The sequence below is a fragment of the Pseudophryne corroboree genome, chromosome 4, assembly GCF_028390025.1.
Source record: "Pseudophryne corroboree isolate aPseCor3 chromosome 4, aPseCor3.hap2, whole genome shotgun sequence".
NCBI classification, from domain to species: domain Eukaryota; kingdom Metazoa; phylum Chordata; class Amphibia; order Anura; family Myobatrachidae; genus Pseudophryne; species Pseudophryne corroboree.
The window spans coordinates 740,187,759-740,201,239 of NC_086447.1; the positions used below are offsets into that span (position 1 = coordinate 740,187,759).

The following is a 13,481-nucleotide window of genomic DNA, read 5'->3' on the forward strand; positions in this document are numbered from 1 at the left end:
TGCATGTCAGTTAGGTATTTTATGTTATTCTTCTGTTCATGTTCCCCGTGGGTGTCATGGGGTGCTCGGAACTCACCCTTAAGGAGGGGATACTGTTATGAACCACAGGTAGTGGTTCATTCCTATTTTATGTTTATAAGTTGTTTCGCAGGCCAGGATTTCCCGTTGCTCTGTTTAAGAGTACTCTTGGTTGCTGCCGCTGGTGAGTCTGTGTAATTGCAGCTTGTTCCCATGTGTTCAGCCTCACCTGGCTGCTAATTGCATCTTGTCAGTTTGGAGTCATGCAACAGGGCAGCTGCATGAGATTATTAATTAGGCCTCTCTGTTATATGCTGGCTCAGTGCTATTCACAGACGCTGGTGATATTTCTAGGTTTCTAGTCTGCTTGAGTTCTGAGCTTGTTCCTGCCAATTCCTGAGCTCCTGTGTAGCAGTGTCTGTCGAACTGCTTCCTGTGTCGATTCCTGTGTCAGTCCCTGTGTCGATTCCTGTGTCTGATCCCGTGTCCTGCCGTGAAGTGTTCCTGTACAGAAGTCCAGTGGCTTTGCCTATGCCTGGTCGAGTTTCTGGCTTCTTGGTGTCCACCGGTCTGTCGTTTGGGATTCTGCCTGTCCTCCAGTTCTGAGAGTCTGTGTCAGCAGCATTGGGAGTTCCTGTCCGTTTGCCAGTATTCGTACCGGTTCCGTGAGTAGCGGCTCTGCCGCGTCCGTCGGCCTAGGCCGCTGTTTTCCGTTATTATTTCTGTCACTGGTGTTTTGCAGAGGGTTCTGCTTATGCTGTCACCGCCGGGACACAAGAGTATTGTGTCGGCGTGTGGTCAGCATTTCCTTTGTTGTTCTTTTCCTTTGGCGGCAAGCCGCACATACATTTAGTTTTAGGCTAGTTAGTAGCCCCTGGCTTTGGTTGTTTCAGTTAGAGGGCCCCTTGTTATCACCCTGTCTCGGTACACTCTTTGTCTCTCATTAAGACCTGAGGGGGCATCGAAGTTGGGCAGACGTAATCCGCCCTTCAAACGCGGCTGCCATGGGCTCAAGCAACCATAGTCTCGCAAGAGTGTACTGACAGCACGGGCGAGACAACGGAGATAGGGCGCCAGGGGCTATTCCCTTTCCATTCCCCTTTCCCAGCATTACGTTCCAGTGCTCCGGTCCTTGCAATAAGATCTCCTCAGACCAGAGTGCTGGAATCATAACAGCGGGTTAATTTACTGGGCGAGGAAAAGGGGCTCTAATTGAATAGCCCCGGGTTTTAAAGCACAAGACTACTACCCATTTCCCCCATGGTAAATTACGACATCTAATTGAATTCTCCCCTTGGGCAAGCAGAAGCACAGCCCCGTCCACCACCACATAAGGGTATTATAATTCATAACGTAAGGTCATTTGAAGGGTCTTTCAGTCCCATTAAAGTTTTGTTCCAGCTGAGCTATTCCTACTGGCCTCATCACTTGAGCTAAAAAATGGCAGCTCTGACTACGCATCTACAGTACCTTGCTCCAAAACAGTGCAATAGCAATATATACAGAGATACTGTATAAGTACAGTACATTCCACAGGGAATAACATCGGGGGTGTAGAGCTGGATCTTGATCCGAGGCACCAACAGGCTAATAACTATGACTGTTCCCCCAAGATGCACTGCACCGCCTCCTCTATATAACCCCTCCTCCGTGCACAGGAGCTCAGTTTTGTTAACCAGTCCAATGCAGTAGCAGGTAAAGAGACGGTAGATGCTAGTCACATAGAACCACGTTCTCACGACAGAAGGGACCAGCGGCTATTGCCATACAAACCCAAAGAAGCTAAGTGCGTCAGGGTGGGCGCCCTGTGGAATCCAGTGTACCTTACAGAAAGAGATTTAACAATGGTAAGTCTACCATAAATCTCCTTTTCTGCAGCGGGGTACACTGGTATTTCACAGGGAATAACATTGGGGATGTCCTATAGCAGTTCCTCATGGGAGGGGACGCACTGTAGCGGGCACAAGAACCTGACGTCCAAAGAAGGCATTCTGGGAGGCGGAAGTATCAAAGGCATAGAACCTGATGAACGTGTTCACAGAGGACCACATAGCCCCCTTGCACAATTGTTCTGCAGACGCGCCATGTCGAGCCACCCAAAAAGGACCAACAGACAGAGTAGAATGGTCCTTGATAGCAGCAGGAGCTAGGAGACCAGCATGCGCATAAGCTTGTGCAATCACCATTCTAATCAATCTGGCCAAAGTTTGCTTGTTTGAAGGCCAGCCACGTTTGTGAAAACCAAACAGTACAAAGAGGGAATCAGACCTCCGAATGGAGGAAGTCCTCTCCACATATATACGGAGAGCCCGTACCAAAGACCTTTCTTATGAAGACAAACCAGCAGAGCTAAAGGCCGGTACCACAATCTCTTGGTTAAGGTGAAAAGATGACACCACCTTAGGCAGATAACCAGGGCGAGTACGGAGAACTGCCCGGTCACAATGAAATATCAGGAAGGGCGGACGACAGGACAAAGCGCCTAAGTCTGACACTCTTCTAGCAAAGGCAATAGCCAACAGGAACAGGACCTTAATACTAAGCATTTCAGGTCCACAGAATCAAGAGGCTCAAAGGGAGACCCTTGCAGGGCATTAAGGACAACAGACAGATCCCATGGAGACACAGGAGGGACATAGGGAGGTTGCATCCGCAAGACACCCTGAGTGAAGGTATGAACGTCAGGAATAGATCCAATTCTCCTCTGAAACCACACAACAAGACAGAAATATGAACCTTGAGGGAGGCCAGACGAAGGCCTAAATCTAGGCCCTGTTGCAGAAGCCATGAGGTTCTGAACTTGTATACATCGTAGTTCTAAGCAGCACACCAGGTGAAGTAAGATTTCCAGACCCTGTAGTAAAACGAGCCGAAGCCGGTTTACGGGCCTTCAACATAGTTTGGATGACCGCCTCAGACAAACCTTTGGCCCTCGGGGGTGACGCTTCAAGAGCCACGCCGTCAAAGCCAGTCTGGCCAGGTCTGGGTAGACACAAGGGCCCTGAACGAGGAGGTCTGGGTGTTGAGGAAGTAGTAGAAGACGTTCCATCGATAGACCTTGCAGGTCTGAGAACCAATGCCGTCTGGGCCACGCTGGAGCGACTAAAAGTAGTATTCCTCCTACTTGCTTGAACTTCCGCAGAACCCTGGGCAGGAGTGACACCAGAGGGAACAAGTATGGCAGTCGAAATTGCCATGGACTTGCCAGTGCGTCTATGAACGCTGCTTGAGGATCCCTTGTTCGTGATCTGAGGACCGGAACTTTGTGATTGTGTCGTGACGCCATCAGGTATACATCTGGTAGGCCCCACTTGTCCACTAGGAGTTGAAACACCTCCGGATGAAAGCTCCACTCTCCGGCTTGTACGTCCTGACGACTGAGGAAATCCGCTTCCCAGTTGAGGACACCCGGAATGAACACTGCCGATACTGCTGGCAGATGGCGTTCCACCCATTGAAGAATTCTGGACACTTCCATCACTGCTTTTCGGCTTCAAGTGCCGCCTTGACGATTTATGTACGCCACCACGGTGGTGTTGTCTGATTGTACTTGAACGGCGTGTTTCTAAACAGAGGCAGGACTAGTGTCAAAGCGTTGAACACTACCCGCAGTTCCAGAATGTTGATGGGGAGGAGAGACTCCTCCTTGTTCAGCGACCCTGGAGAGTGTGTTGCTCGAACACCGCACCCCAGCTTCTCAGACTGACGTCTGTCGTCAGAAGTACCCAGTGGGGAATACAGAAGGGATGTCCCCTGCTCAACTGTTGATCCTGGAACCATCAGGATAGGGATAAACAGACCTCCTGAGTCAGGACCATCATTTGAGACCTGATCCGCTGAGGCAGACCGTCCCACTTGGAGAGGATTATCCGTTGGAGAGGGCGAGAATGGCATTGAGCATACTCCACCATGTCGAAAGTCGACACCATCAGGCCTAGTACTTGCATCGCCGAGTGAATAGACACTTTTGGGCGAGAAAGGAAGTATCTGATCCTGTCCTGAAGCCTCAGGACTTTCTCTGGAGACAAAAACAGCCTCTGGCTGTGCGTATCCAGAAGGGCCCCCAGGTGCACCATGCGCCGCACAGGGACCAGGGAGGACTTATTCTAATTGATCAGCCATCCGTGGGCTGTGAGGAATTGCACCATCAGCTGAAGAGGACTCAGAAGGACATCTTGGGAGCTTGCCAGGATCAGCAGGTCGTCCAGACACGGCAGGATCCTGATTCCCTGTTGACGGAGATGAGCTGTCATCACGGCCATGACCTTAGTGAAAATCCGAGGGCTGTAGTCAGTCTAAACGGCAGAGCCCTGAATTGATAATAGAGGTTGCCAATAGCAAACCGCAGATATTGCTAAAGCGAAATGGTAATAGGTATATGCAGGTAAGCATCCTGTATATCTAGGGATACCATGTAGTCCCCAGGTTCCATGGCCAGTACAATGGAGCGCAGTGTTTCCATACGGAACTTGGAAACTCTCACAAACTTGTTCAGTGATTTCAGGTTGAGAATAGGCCGGAAAGACCCATTGGGTTTAGGTACTAGAAACGGGAACGAGTAGTAGCCCCTCCCCATTTTGGAGATAGACACCGGCACCACCACTCCTGTCTCCAGGAGTGATTTGACAACCAAGTGTAGAGCTTGCGCCTTCAACGGGTCCAATGGGATGACCGTGGCGCAGAACTAGCGAGAGGGATGTCTCTTGAAAGAGGCCGCGTAATATGAGATAGACACTGTTTGGCAATGTCAGAAATATCCTGAGGTAGCTCTTCCTCCAGTACCTGGACCCACGCATCAATAGCTTTTGCAGCCCAGGAGGCCGCAATAGTGGGCCTCTGAATTGCCCCAGTTAGGGAATAAATATACTTCAGGCATCCCTCCACACGCTTATCTGTCGGCTCCTACAGGGAGGTGGCAGTGGTGACAGGCAGAGAAGAGGATACCACGATCCGTGCGACGTGCGAGTCGACCGGCAGTGGAGTTTCCCACTTGTTAGTTAACTCCGCAGGGATAGGAAAACGAGCCAACATCGTCTTGGATAGGCAAACTTTGTTTCTGGGGAGACCCAAGCCTCTTTATGTATGTCAATTAAAAGGTCACAGTGAGGAAAAACTACCTTTGCCACCTTCTGACGCTTGAATTTATCAGGCTTTTCTGATGTAGTAGTGGGATTAGCTTCATCAATCTGGAGAACCATTTTGATAGCTTCCACTAATTCAGGGACATCAACATGAGGTACATGCTCCCCATCAGAATCCGCTGAGTCAGAATAAGTCGGATCAGTATAGGCCCCATCTTCATCAGAAGTAAATGAAACATGAGTGGATTCAGAGGAGGAAATCACACGCTTAGAGGGCCCATTAGCCCCCGGGGGCTGAGGTGTACACTTCTGTTTAACCAAGGATTTATTCAAAACCTGTATCTGGTTAGATAGTGTGTCCGCCCAATGAGGATTTGCTACAGGGACAATTTGTGGCTGAAATGGCACAGGAAGTCCCACAGGGGGCGTAAGACGTGTTACCAAAGTATTTATCATACAAGAAAAGGCGGCCCATGGTGGCTCTTGGTTGACCATGAGGGCCACAGGTGGAGTGGGAGATGTAAGGGACCCAGTACCCACATCCCCAGCAGCAGGTTCCCCTCCCAGTAAATCTGTGGGAGCAGCACTGCCTGATGCAGGAGCATCCACGGAATTTCTGCCCTGTGTGGCAGACATTATGAGGAATGTAGCCGTGGGGCACACAGTACAATATAGCCAAACAATAGTAATTCCGCAATCCCCTGATTTATGTGCTAATACAAGCAGGACACAGAGAAATGAATCGGTATGGGGTGACTGAAATACACAGAAAAAAAACACTGAGATGTATAGACTGTGTAGCACTATATATGTATATTTATAGACAAATAAATGTGGACCCGGACGTTCTTATCCTCACTGGGTTCAGAATATAGTGATAGCAAGGGTGTGATACGCTTGAAAAAGAGAACACACACAGTCACAAACACAATAGGAATGTACACAACAATAATACTGCACATGCAATTTACATACAATAGCAAATATGTACAGTCAGATCCATATTTATTGGGACATCGGCACAATTCTCATATTTTGAGCTCTATACACTACAATGGATTTGAAATGAAACAAACAAGAAGTGCTTTAACTGCAGACTTTCCGCTTTAATTTGAGGGTATGTACATCCAAATCAGGTGACCGGTGTAGGAATTACAACGGTTTCTATATGTGCCTCCCACTTTTTAAGGGACCAAAAGTAATGGGACAAACTAAACAATCGTAAATCAAACGTTCACTTTTTAAAACTTTGTTGCAAATCCTTTGCAGTCAATTGCAGCCTGAAGTCTGAAACACATAGACATCACCAGACGATGGGTTTCATCCCTGGTGATGTACTGCCAGGCCTCTACTGCAAATGTCTTCAGTTCCTGCTTGTTCTTTGGGCATTTTCCCTTCAGTTTTGTCTTCATCAAGTGAAATGCACGCGCAATCGGATTCAGGTCAGATGACTGACTTGGCCATTGCATAACATTCCACTTATTTGCCTTAAAAAAACTCTTTGGTTGCTTTCGCAGTATGCTTCGGGTCACTGTCCATCTGCACTGTGAAGCGCCATCCAATGAGTTCTGAAGCATTTGACTGAATATGAGCAGATAATATTGCCCGAAACACTTCAGAATTCATCCTGCTGCTTTTGTCAGCAGTTACATTATCAATAAATACTACAAGGGAACCAGTTCCATTGGCAGCCATACATGTCCACGCCGTGACACTACCAACCACCACCATGCTTCACTGATGAGGTGGTATGTTTTGGATCATGATCAGTTCCTTTCCTTCTCCATACTCTTCTCTTCCCATCACTCTGGTACAAGTTGATATTTGTCTCATCTGTCCATAAGATGTTGTTCCAGAACTGTAAAGGCTTTTTTAGATGTTGTTTGGCAAACTCTAATCTGGACTTCCTGTTTTTGTGGCTCACCAATGGTTTACATCTTGTGGTGAACCCTCTATATTCACTCTTGTGAAGCCTTCTCTTGATTGTTGAATTTGACACATGTGCACTTACCTCCTGGAGAGTGTTCTTGATCTGGGCAACTGTTGTGAAGGGGTTTTTCTTCACCAGGGAAATAATTCTTCTGTCATCCACCACAGTTGTTTTCCGTGGTCTTCCGGGTCTTTTGGTGTTGCGGAGCTCTCTGGTGCGTTCTTTCTTTTTAAGGATGTTCCAAACAGTTGATTTGGCCACACCTAATGTTTTTGTTATCTCTCTGATGGGTTTGTTTTTATTTTTCAGCCTAATGATGGCTTGCATCAGTGATAGTGGCAGCTCTTTGGATCTCATATTGAGAGTCGACAGCAACAGATTCCAAATGCAAATGTCACACCTGGAATCTACTCCAGACCTTTTACCTGCTTAATTGATGATGAAATAACGAGGGAATAGCCCACTCCTGTCCATGAAATAGCTTTTGAGTCGATTGTCCCATTACTTTTGGTCCCTTAAAAAGTGGGAGGCACATATAGAAACCGTTGTAATTCCTACACCGTTCACTTGATTTGGATGTAAATACCCTCAAATTAAAGCGGAAAGTCTGCAGTTAAAGTGCATCTTGTTTATTTAATTTCAAATCCATTGAGGTGGTGTCTAGAGCCCAAAATATGAGAACTGTGTTGATGTCCCAATATTTATGGACCTGACTGTATATGCAGAGAGATATAACAATGCACAGCAGTACTGGATGTATATCACAGAATAATTGTACCACCTATTCTGTCAGTAACACACTTATTTCTTAACTAACACAGTCAAAAGACAGGTAGAATACTCAAGTGTCCTGTATAAGCACGGCGCTGGAACAGGCGGCTATACAGAGGAGACATCACCCAGCAATTCCATAGAGAGCAGCCCTTCAGCTAAAATGGTGCCAGATCTCAGCATGGAGTGAGGGGAAAGTGAAAGCAGCTCCAGGGCGGAAACATCTGCAGTAGATGGCGCCCGGAGCTGAGTGGAGGGACTACGGGCAGTGCTCTATCCCTACAATGCTGGACTTCACCACCGGTAACTTAAGGAGCCTAAAAGAAATGCCTGTGCTCTGTTTGCTGCCCTGGTGGATATAGTGGGCAGTACAGTGTCCACGCCAGCCGTGTGGTCCATCTCCCATGAGCCACGTGCGAATCGCGATTTGTACCCGGCGGGTCCTCCTGGGGGACCCTCTTAACTCCTCCCCAAGTCCTGCAGCCACGCGATCCTGGAGATGAGCAGTGGCGGTGTGCCAAAATACCGGTGCGTCTCCGCTGTAAGTACCGGGAACCAGGCCGCGGGAGTATACAGTGCCGCAAAGGGGAGGTGATGGAGCCGCAGCACGGCATGTCTCCCAGACATAGAAGTGCTGCGGCTCAGCAGCATAGTAAAAGCTTTCTTCATTTCTTCAAAGTCTTCAGGTTTTAGTGACCTGCACTGCAGGCACCAACTTTAAAACTGAGCTCCTGTGCACGGAGGAGGGGTTATATAGAGGAGGCGGTGCGGTGCATCCTGGAAACAGTCAAAATTTTTAGCCTGTTGGTGCCTCGGATCAAGATCCAACTCTACACCCCCGATGTTATTCCCTGTGAAATACCAGTGTACCCCACTGCAGAAAGGACTGATATATAGTACATACATAATGTACATGCGTTGTCATTGCAGATTTATTACTACGAATAGAATTAAAGGGGCTACAGTGAAGATACATAGATAGAGACTATAGACAATGTACATGCATAGTAACTGCAACATAAGGGGGTTACAGAGAGGACAGACATACAGTACACTGTAAACATATAGGGGGAGATTCAAACGTTTGAAAAGTCAGTCAGGAGTCTGTTTTTTCCTATCTAATAGACAGGAAAAAACAGACACCCAACCGACTTTTCAAACATTTTAATCTCCCCCATTATGAACACAGAGGATTGCATGTAAACGATAAGCAACACTGGGACGTTAACACCACCAGTGAGGCCTCACTGTAACACTGGCACACTACCACCACCACTGTGAGGCCTCAGCCTCACTGCAGCACTGGCACACCAACACCACCAGTGAGGCCTCATTGCAGCACTGGCACACACACACACACACCAACAACCACTGTGAGGTCTCACTGCAGCACTGGCACACTAACACCAGGGGCGTAACTGCCAAAGGCAATGGAGACACCTGCCTCCAGGCTCCAAGCCCTCCAACATGACCCATTCCATTAGGTACAAAATGCTCTGTTCCTGGATTTCCATGCTAGTGGCAGTTGCAGAGGTGGGGCTGCAGCACTATCCACAATTCCGATAAGGGAGCCACACCAACCTATCTGAATTTTGGACTGTGCTGCAGCCCCTCCTCTACAACTGCCACTAGCATGGAAATCCAGGAACAGAGCATTTTGTACCTGATGGAATTGGTCATGTTGGAGGGTATGTAAGCCCTGAAGGGGCACCTGCATGTACAGCACCTGTGTGGTTCACAGCGGGATCCAAGTGTGATCGCTGCTCTTTCAACTGAGCTCTCCGGCACACCCGCTGCTGCTGCAGAGTTAATCGGCTCTGTCCCAGGAGCCCTGCTAACATCTGCAATAGGGGACAGGATAGCTCCTGCCTTGCACCGTTCAGCCTGCGTGCAGCAAGCAACGGTGCACACGCCACTGTTGCTGGACCGCGAAATGAAACCCGTCAGTGAATGCTGATTCTGCGTGCTGCAGATGGCAGAATCTCGAGAGTCTGAGCCTGACACACCGGATGTTGTCACACAGCGTAGATGGAGCCCTGCCAATTTACTACGGGCTCTGGTCCTTGTAGACTGGCTGAGAGCACTATATATATGTATGAGGGCACCAACTTTTGACTTGCCTCTGACTGACTGGTACCCCTTTCACATTGCCAAAATAACCCGGCTTTTTACAAGGTTGCTGCTGGGTCGACCCGGGTAGAGGTGTGGTGTGAAAGCGCCAAACTGAATATCCCGGGACGTCCAACCCGGTATTTTTTCCCGGGTTAAAAGAAGGATTGAACACGTGTTGGACCTGGATTATTGTGCACTAAAATGGTACAGTCCCGGGATATTCAACCCACCTATGAAGAAATAGCACTGACTGGTTGTTTCCAGTCAGCTGAAGTTTGCTTACAGTACTGCACTGCGAGCACACGTGTTGGAAAGCAATCTGCACAGTTCTGCACTCTTTTGGACCAGTTCTGCACTCCTTTGGACCTCATTAGCCATGGCAAACTGGAGTGATGAGGAAGTCAGGGAGTTGCTACGGATCAGGGGTGAAGAAGAAATACGTCGGCAGATAACGGGTACTGTCAGGGATGCGATAACATATCGCAACATCAGTAAAATGCTGTCGACCATGATTGCTGCACTGTGAGCATTCCCCAGCCCCCTCCCTTTCTTGTTGAAAACTGGGAACCAATCAAGTCCTCTGACAATGACATCACACTGGTTTTAACATGGGTGACCCGGGTTGAGCAAAAAGACACCAACACAGCAATAACTCGGGAATAACGCAGGTCAATATTGCGATGTGGACGTCTCTTACCAGGGTCGGAGCCGTGTTCAAATCCCAGATCTGACCCGGGTTTGCGATGTGAAAGGGGTGTGGGATGAACTAACAACCCTGACTAACACCACCTCTGTGAGGCCTCACTGCAGCACTGGCACACTAACACCACCACTGTGAGGCCTCACTGCAGTACTGGCACACTCCACCAGTGAGGCCTCACTGCAGCACTGTAACCACAGCCATACAGTATACTGCATTTGTCTTGCAGACAAAATGGGTGCAGTAAACATTCAATGCACACAGAAGACTGATTGTGAATGGAAGTGGTCTGTAACCTGTTGTCAGCACAAGCCACCTATGGACACAGAGGGAGGTGGCAGGGACAGTACATGGGCAGCTCTACAATAACAATATATCATTAGTATTTCTATTATCCGAGAGATAGCAGTGAAACCTATACAGTAAGAATGACAGAATCCCCTAATGCACTTTATATAATACATATGAATGCATTGTAGCAGTAGTATTTTCTAGCGTAGCTCCGGACTGACGTCTGTGATATGATATGCTGTATTATGACTATAAACAAGATGGAAGATGGTAGTCAGTGACTGGGCATGCACTGTGTGCTGTTATGTACCTGCCCCTTGCTGCTGCATTCAGGGACACTGGTTACTGGACTTACCTTGGGATCCTTCTCGTAGTAGTATTGCTGGGTCCTGATCCATCTTCCCACCAGGTGGTCCCGGACAGTATGAGCCAAGGCAAAGTAATAGTCTCTGGGGGTGGACACGTTCCTGTCTTTCACTAAGGTGAAGTGCAGGTGTCTGTTGAAGCTCTTCCTGACCTCGGACACATCCCCCAGCCCCGCGATGCCCCTCACACTGATCTGCTTCCTCTTGTCACTGTCAGACAGGGGGACAGCCATGTCTCTGCAGCCAGTGGGGATGGATGGGAGATGTGTGTGTGTGTGCAGTGCCTGTGCTACTGGGTCGTCAGAAACTGTGCTTAGCTCTTTATGCCGAGCTGCAGAGCCGAGGGAGGGAGGGATGAGGGATGTACATGCGCTGTGCTGCACCCAGTGCTCTGCACACCACCACCAGCAGCAGCACAGCCGCCTGGTGGTGGAGATCGGGGGAGACACGGGGTAGTGGGAGATCTAGGGATTTGGTGAAAGCCAGACCGGACCCGTTTCCGGAACGCCGGACCCGTTTCCGGAACGCCGGACCGGATCAGCTCCCTGTAGCGACCTCTGCCGGTCGGCAGTTGTGAAAGAGCGTCTGTGTCCAAGATGGGCTGTCAGTTGGGAGGGAGAGATCCCTGCCGGCTCACGCACGAAGCTGCTGCTGCTGCACTGCCAGGAGGCTGTCAGCCCTGCACAGTAGCGCCGCTGTCACACAGGGGAATACTGCAGTGTGCAGTGCTGATATGATAGCCTCGTACCCACCCCGCCAGGGGCGGATTGGGAACAAAAAGTGGCCCTGGAAAAATTTGTACTAGTGGCCCCACATGGGCACCCCCCCCCCAATACTTTCCAGATAGTGGGCATGTCCAGCCGGGGACGTGCAGTCAGAGGAGGCAGTGCCTCCCCTGTCATAATGATTAAGATAATACAAAGAAGATGCAAATGACACATATTCTGTGCCATATGTATCTTCTTAATATTATTCTTAGCGTTGCTGTTTTGTATATGTGTTTGGGAGGCACCGATCGTGGTGCCTCCCGTTGTCACTGGGGAAGTATGGGGAGCGTGGGGCGGGCACGGGCGGGGACTAGCCATGGGCTGTAAAAGCCCATTGAAAATATATGGGAAAGCAGCACCATTAGTGGTGCCGCTTTCATACAGGGACGTGCTTTCAACCTATGAAAGCACGTCCCTGTCAGTGAGGCCACAGTGATTGGCCAGCGGATCCGTCACTGGATCCGCTGTCAATCACTGTGTGGGCGACGCTGGCAGATTAGGTGCGGGCGGCTGGATGCGGCGATGATGCGGGCGGCGGTGGAGCGGGCGTCGGCGGTGCGGGTTGCGGCGGCGGAAATTACCTTTATCCTGCAGAGTTTGGCAGCGGAGCGGTTCCAGTTTCAAAAATGGCGCCTCAGCGTCATTTTTGAAATTCAAGATGGCCGCCGCGAGCCAATCACGGCTCGCCGCGTCATCGCCCCGCCCCCTCCGGCTGACTTATATAAGTCAGCGCGAGGCGGAGGAGAGTCAGTCCGACGGCGGAGGAGGAGCTGTGAAGAGCTCCTGAAGAATGAAGACGCCGGAAGTCCTGGCTGGGCGGCGGCTATGCAAAAGAGTTTAGCAGCCGCCGCCCACCTGGTGAAGACGCTGGAAGCCCTGGGGAGGTGGCTCCCCCCCAGGTGAAGACGCTGGAAGCCCTGGGAAGGCGGCGGCCACGCAAAAGAGCTTAAAGGCCGCCGCCCCCAGGTGAAGACCCAGTTTAATAAAGCTTATTTTCAAGACTGTGTGGTGTTTTTATTTTAATATTTTCTTTACAGGTGGACTACAGGTGCCAGCGGGTACTTTATGTCCAGGCATGCTGGCACTTGTGGTTCTCCAAGTGCCAGCATGCTGGGGCAGGCTTGCTGGGACCTGTAGGCTACCTGTAAAGAACAATATTACTATTCTTTGCAGGTGGACTACAGGTGCCAGCAGGGCCTTTGTGTCCGGGCATGCTGGCACTTGTGGTTCTCCAAGTGCCAGCATGCTGGGGCAGGCTTGCTGGGACCTGTAGGCCTCCTGTAAAGAACAATATTAACACACAATAAACCCCGCACCCACCGCCACCAGGGGTGCGGGGCATAGCACTGGGCTATCAGTTATTGCTCGGGAGGGGGGACCCCATTTTTATTTTTTGGGGTTCCCACTTTCCGAGGAATTCCAACCCTGGGCTGACTGGCTGGGGGG

The 13,481-nt window shown here is 49.7% G+C and overlaps 1 protein-coding gene across 1 annotated transcript in view; it reads right to left on the bottom strand.

The window, feature by feature from the left end:
• The window catches only part of PYGB (glycogen phosphorylase B), a 194,698-nt gene extending 182,776 nt beyond the window's left edge, over positions 1 to 11,922 (bottom strand). The window contains exon 1 of the mRNA XM_063918124.1: positions 11,259 to 11,922. Within this exon, the coding sequence (XP_063774194.1) occupies positions 11,259 to 11,501 (243 nt within the window). The 5' untranslated portion in view covers positions 11,502 to 11,922. The remainder of the gene's footprint in view (positions 1 to 11,258) is intronic.
• Positions 11,923 to 13,481: the final 1,559 nt, after the last annotated feature.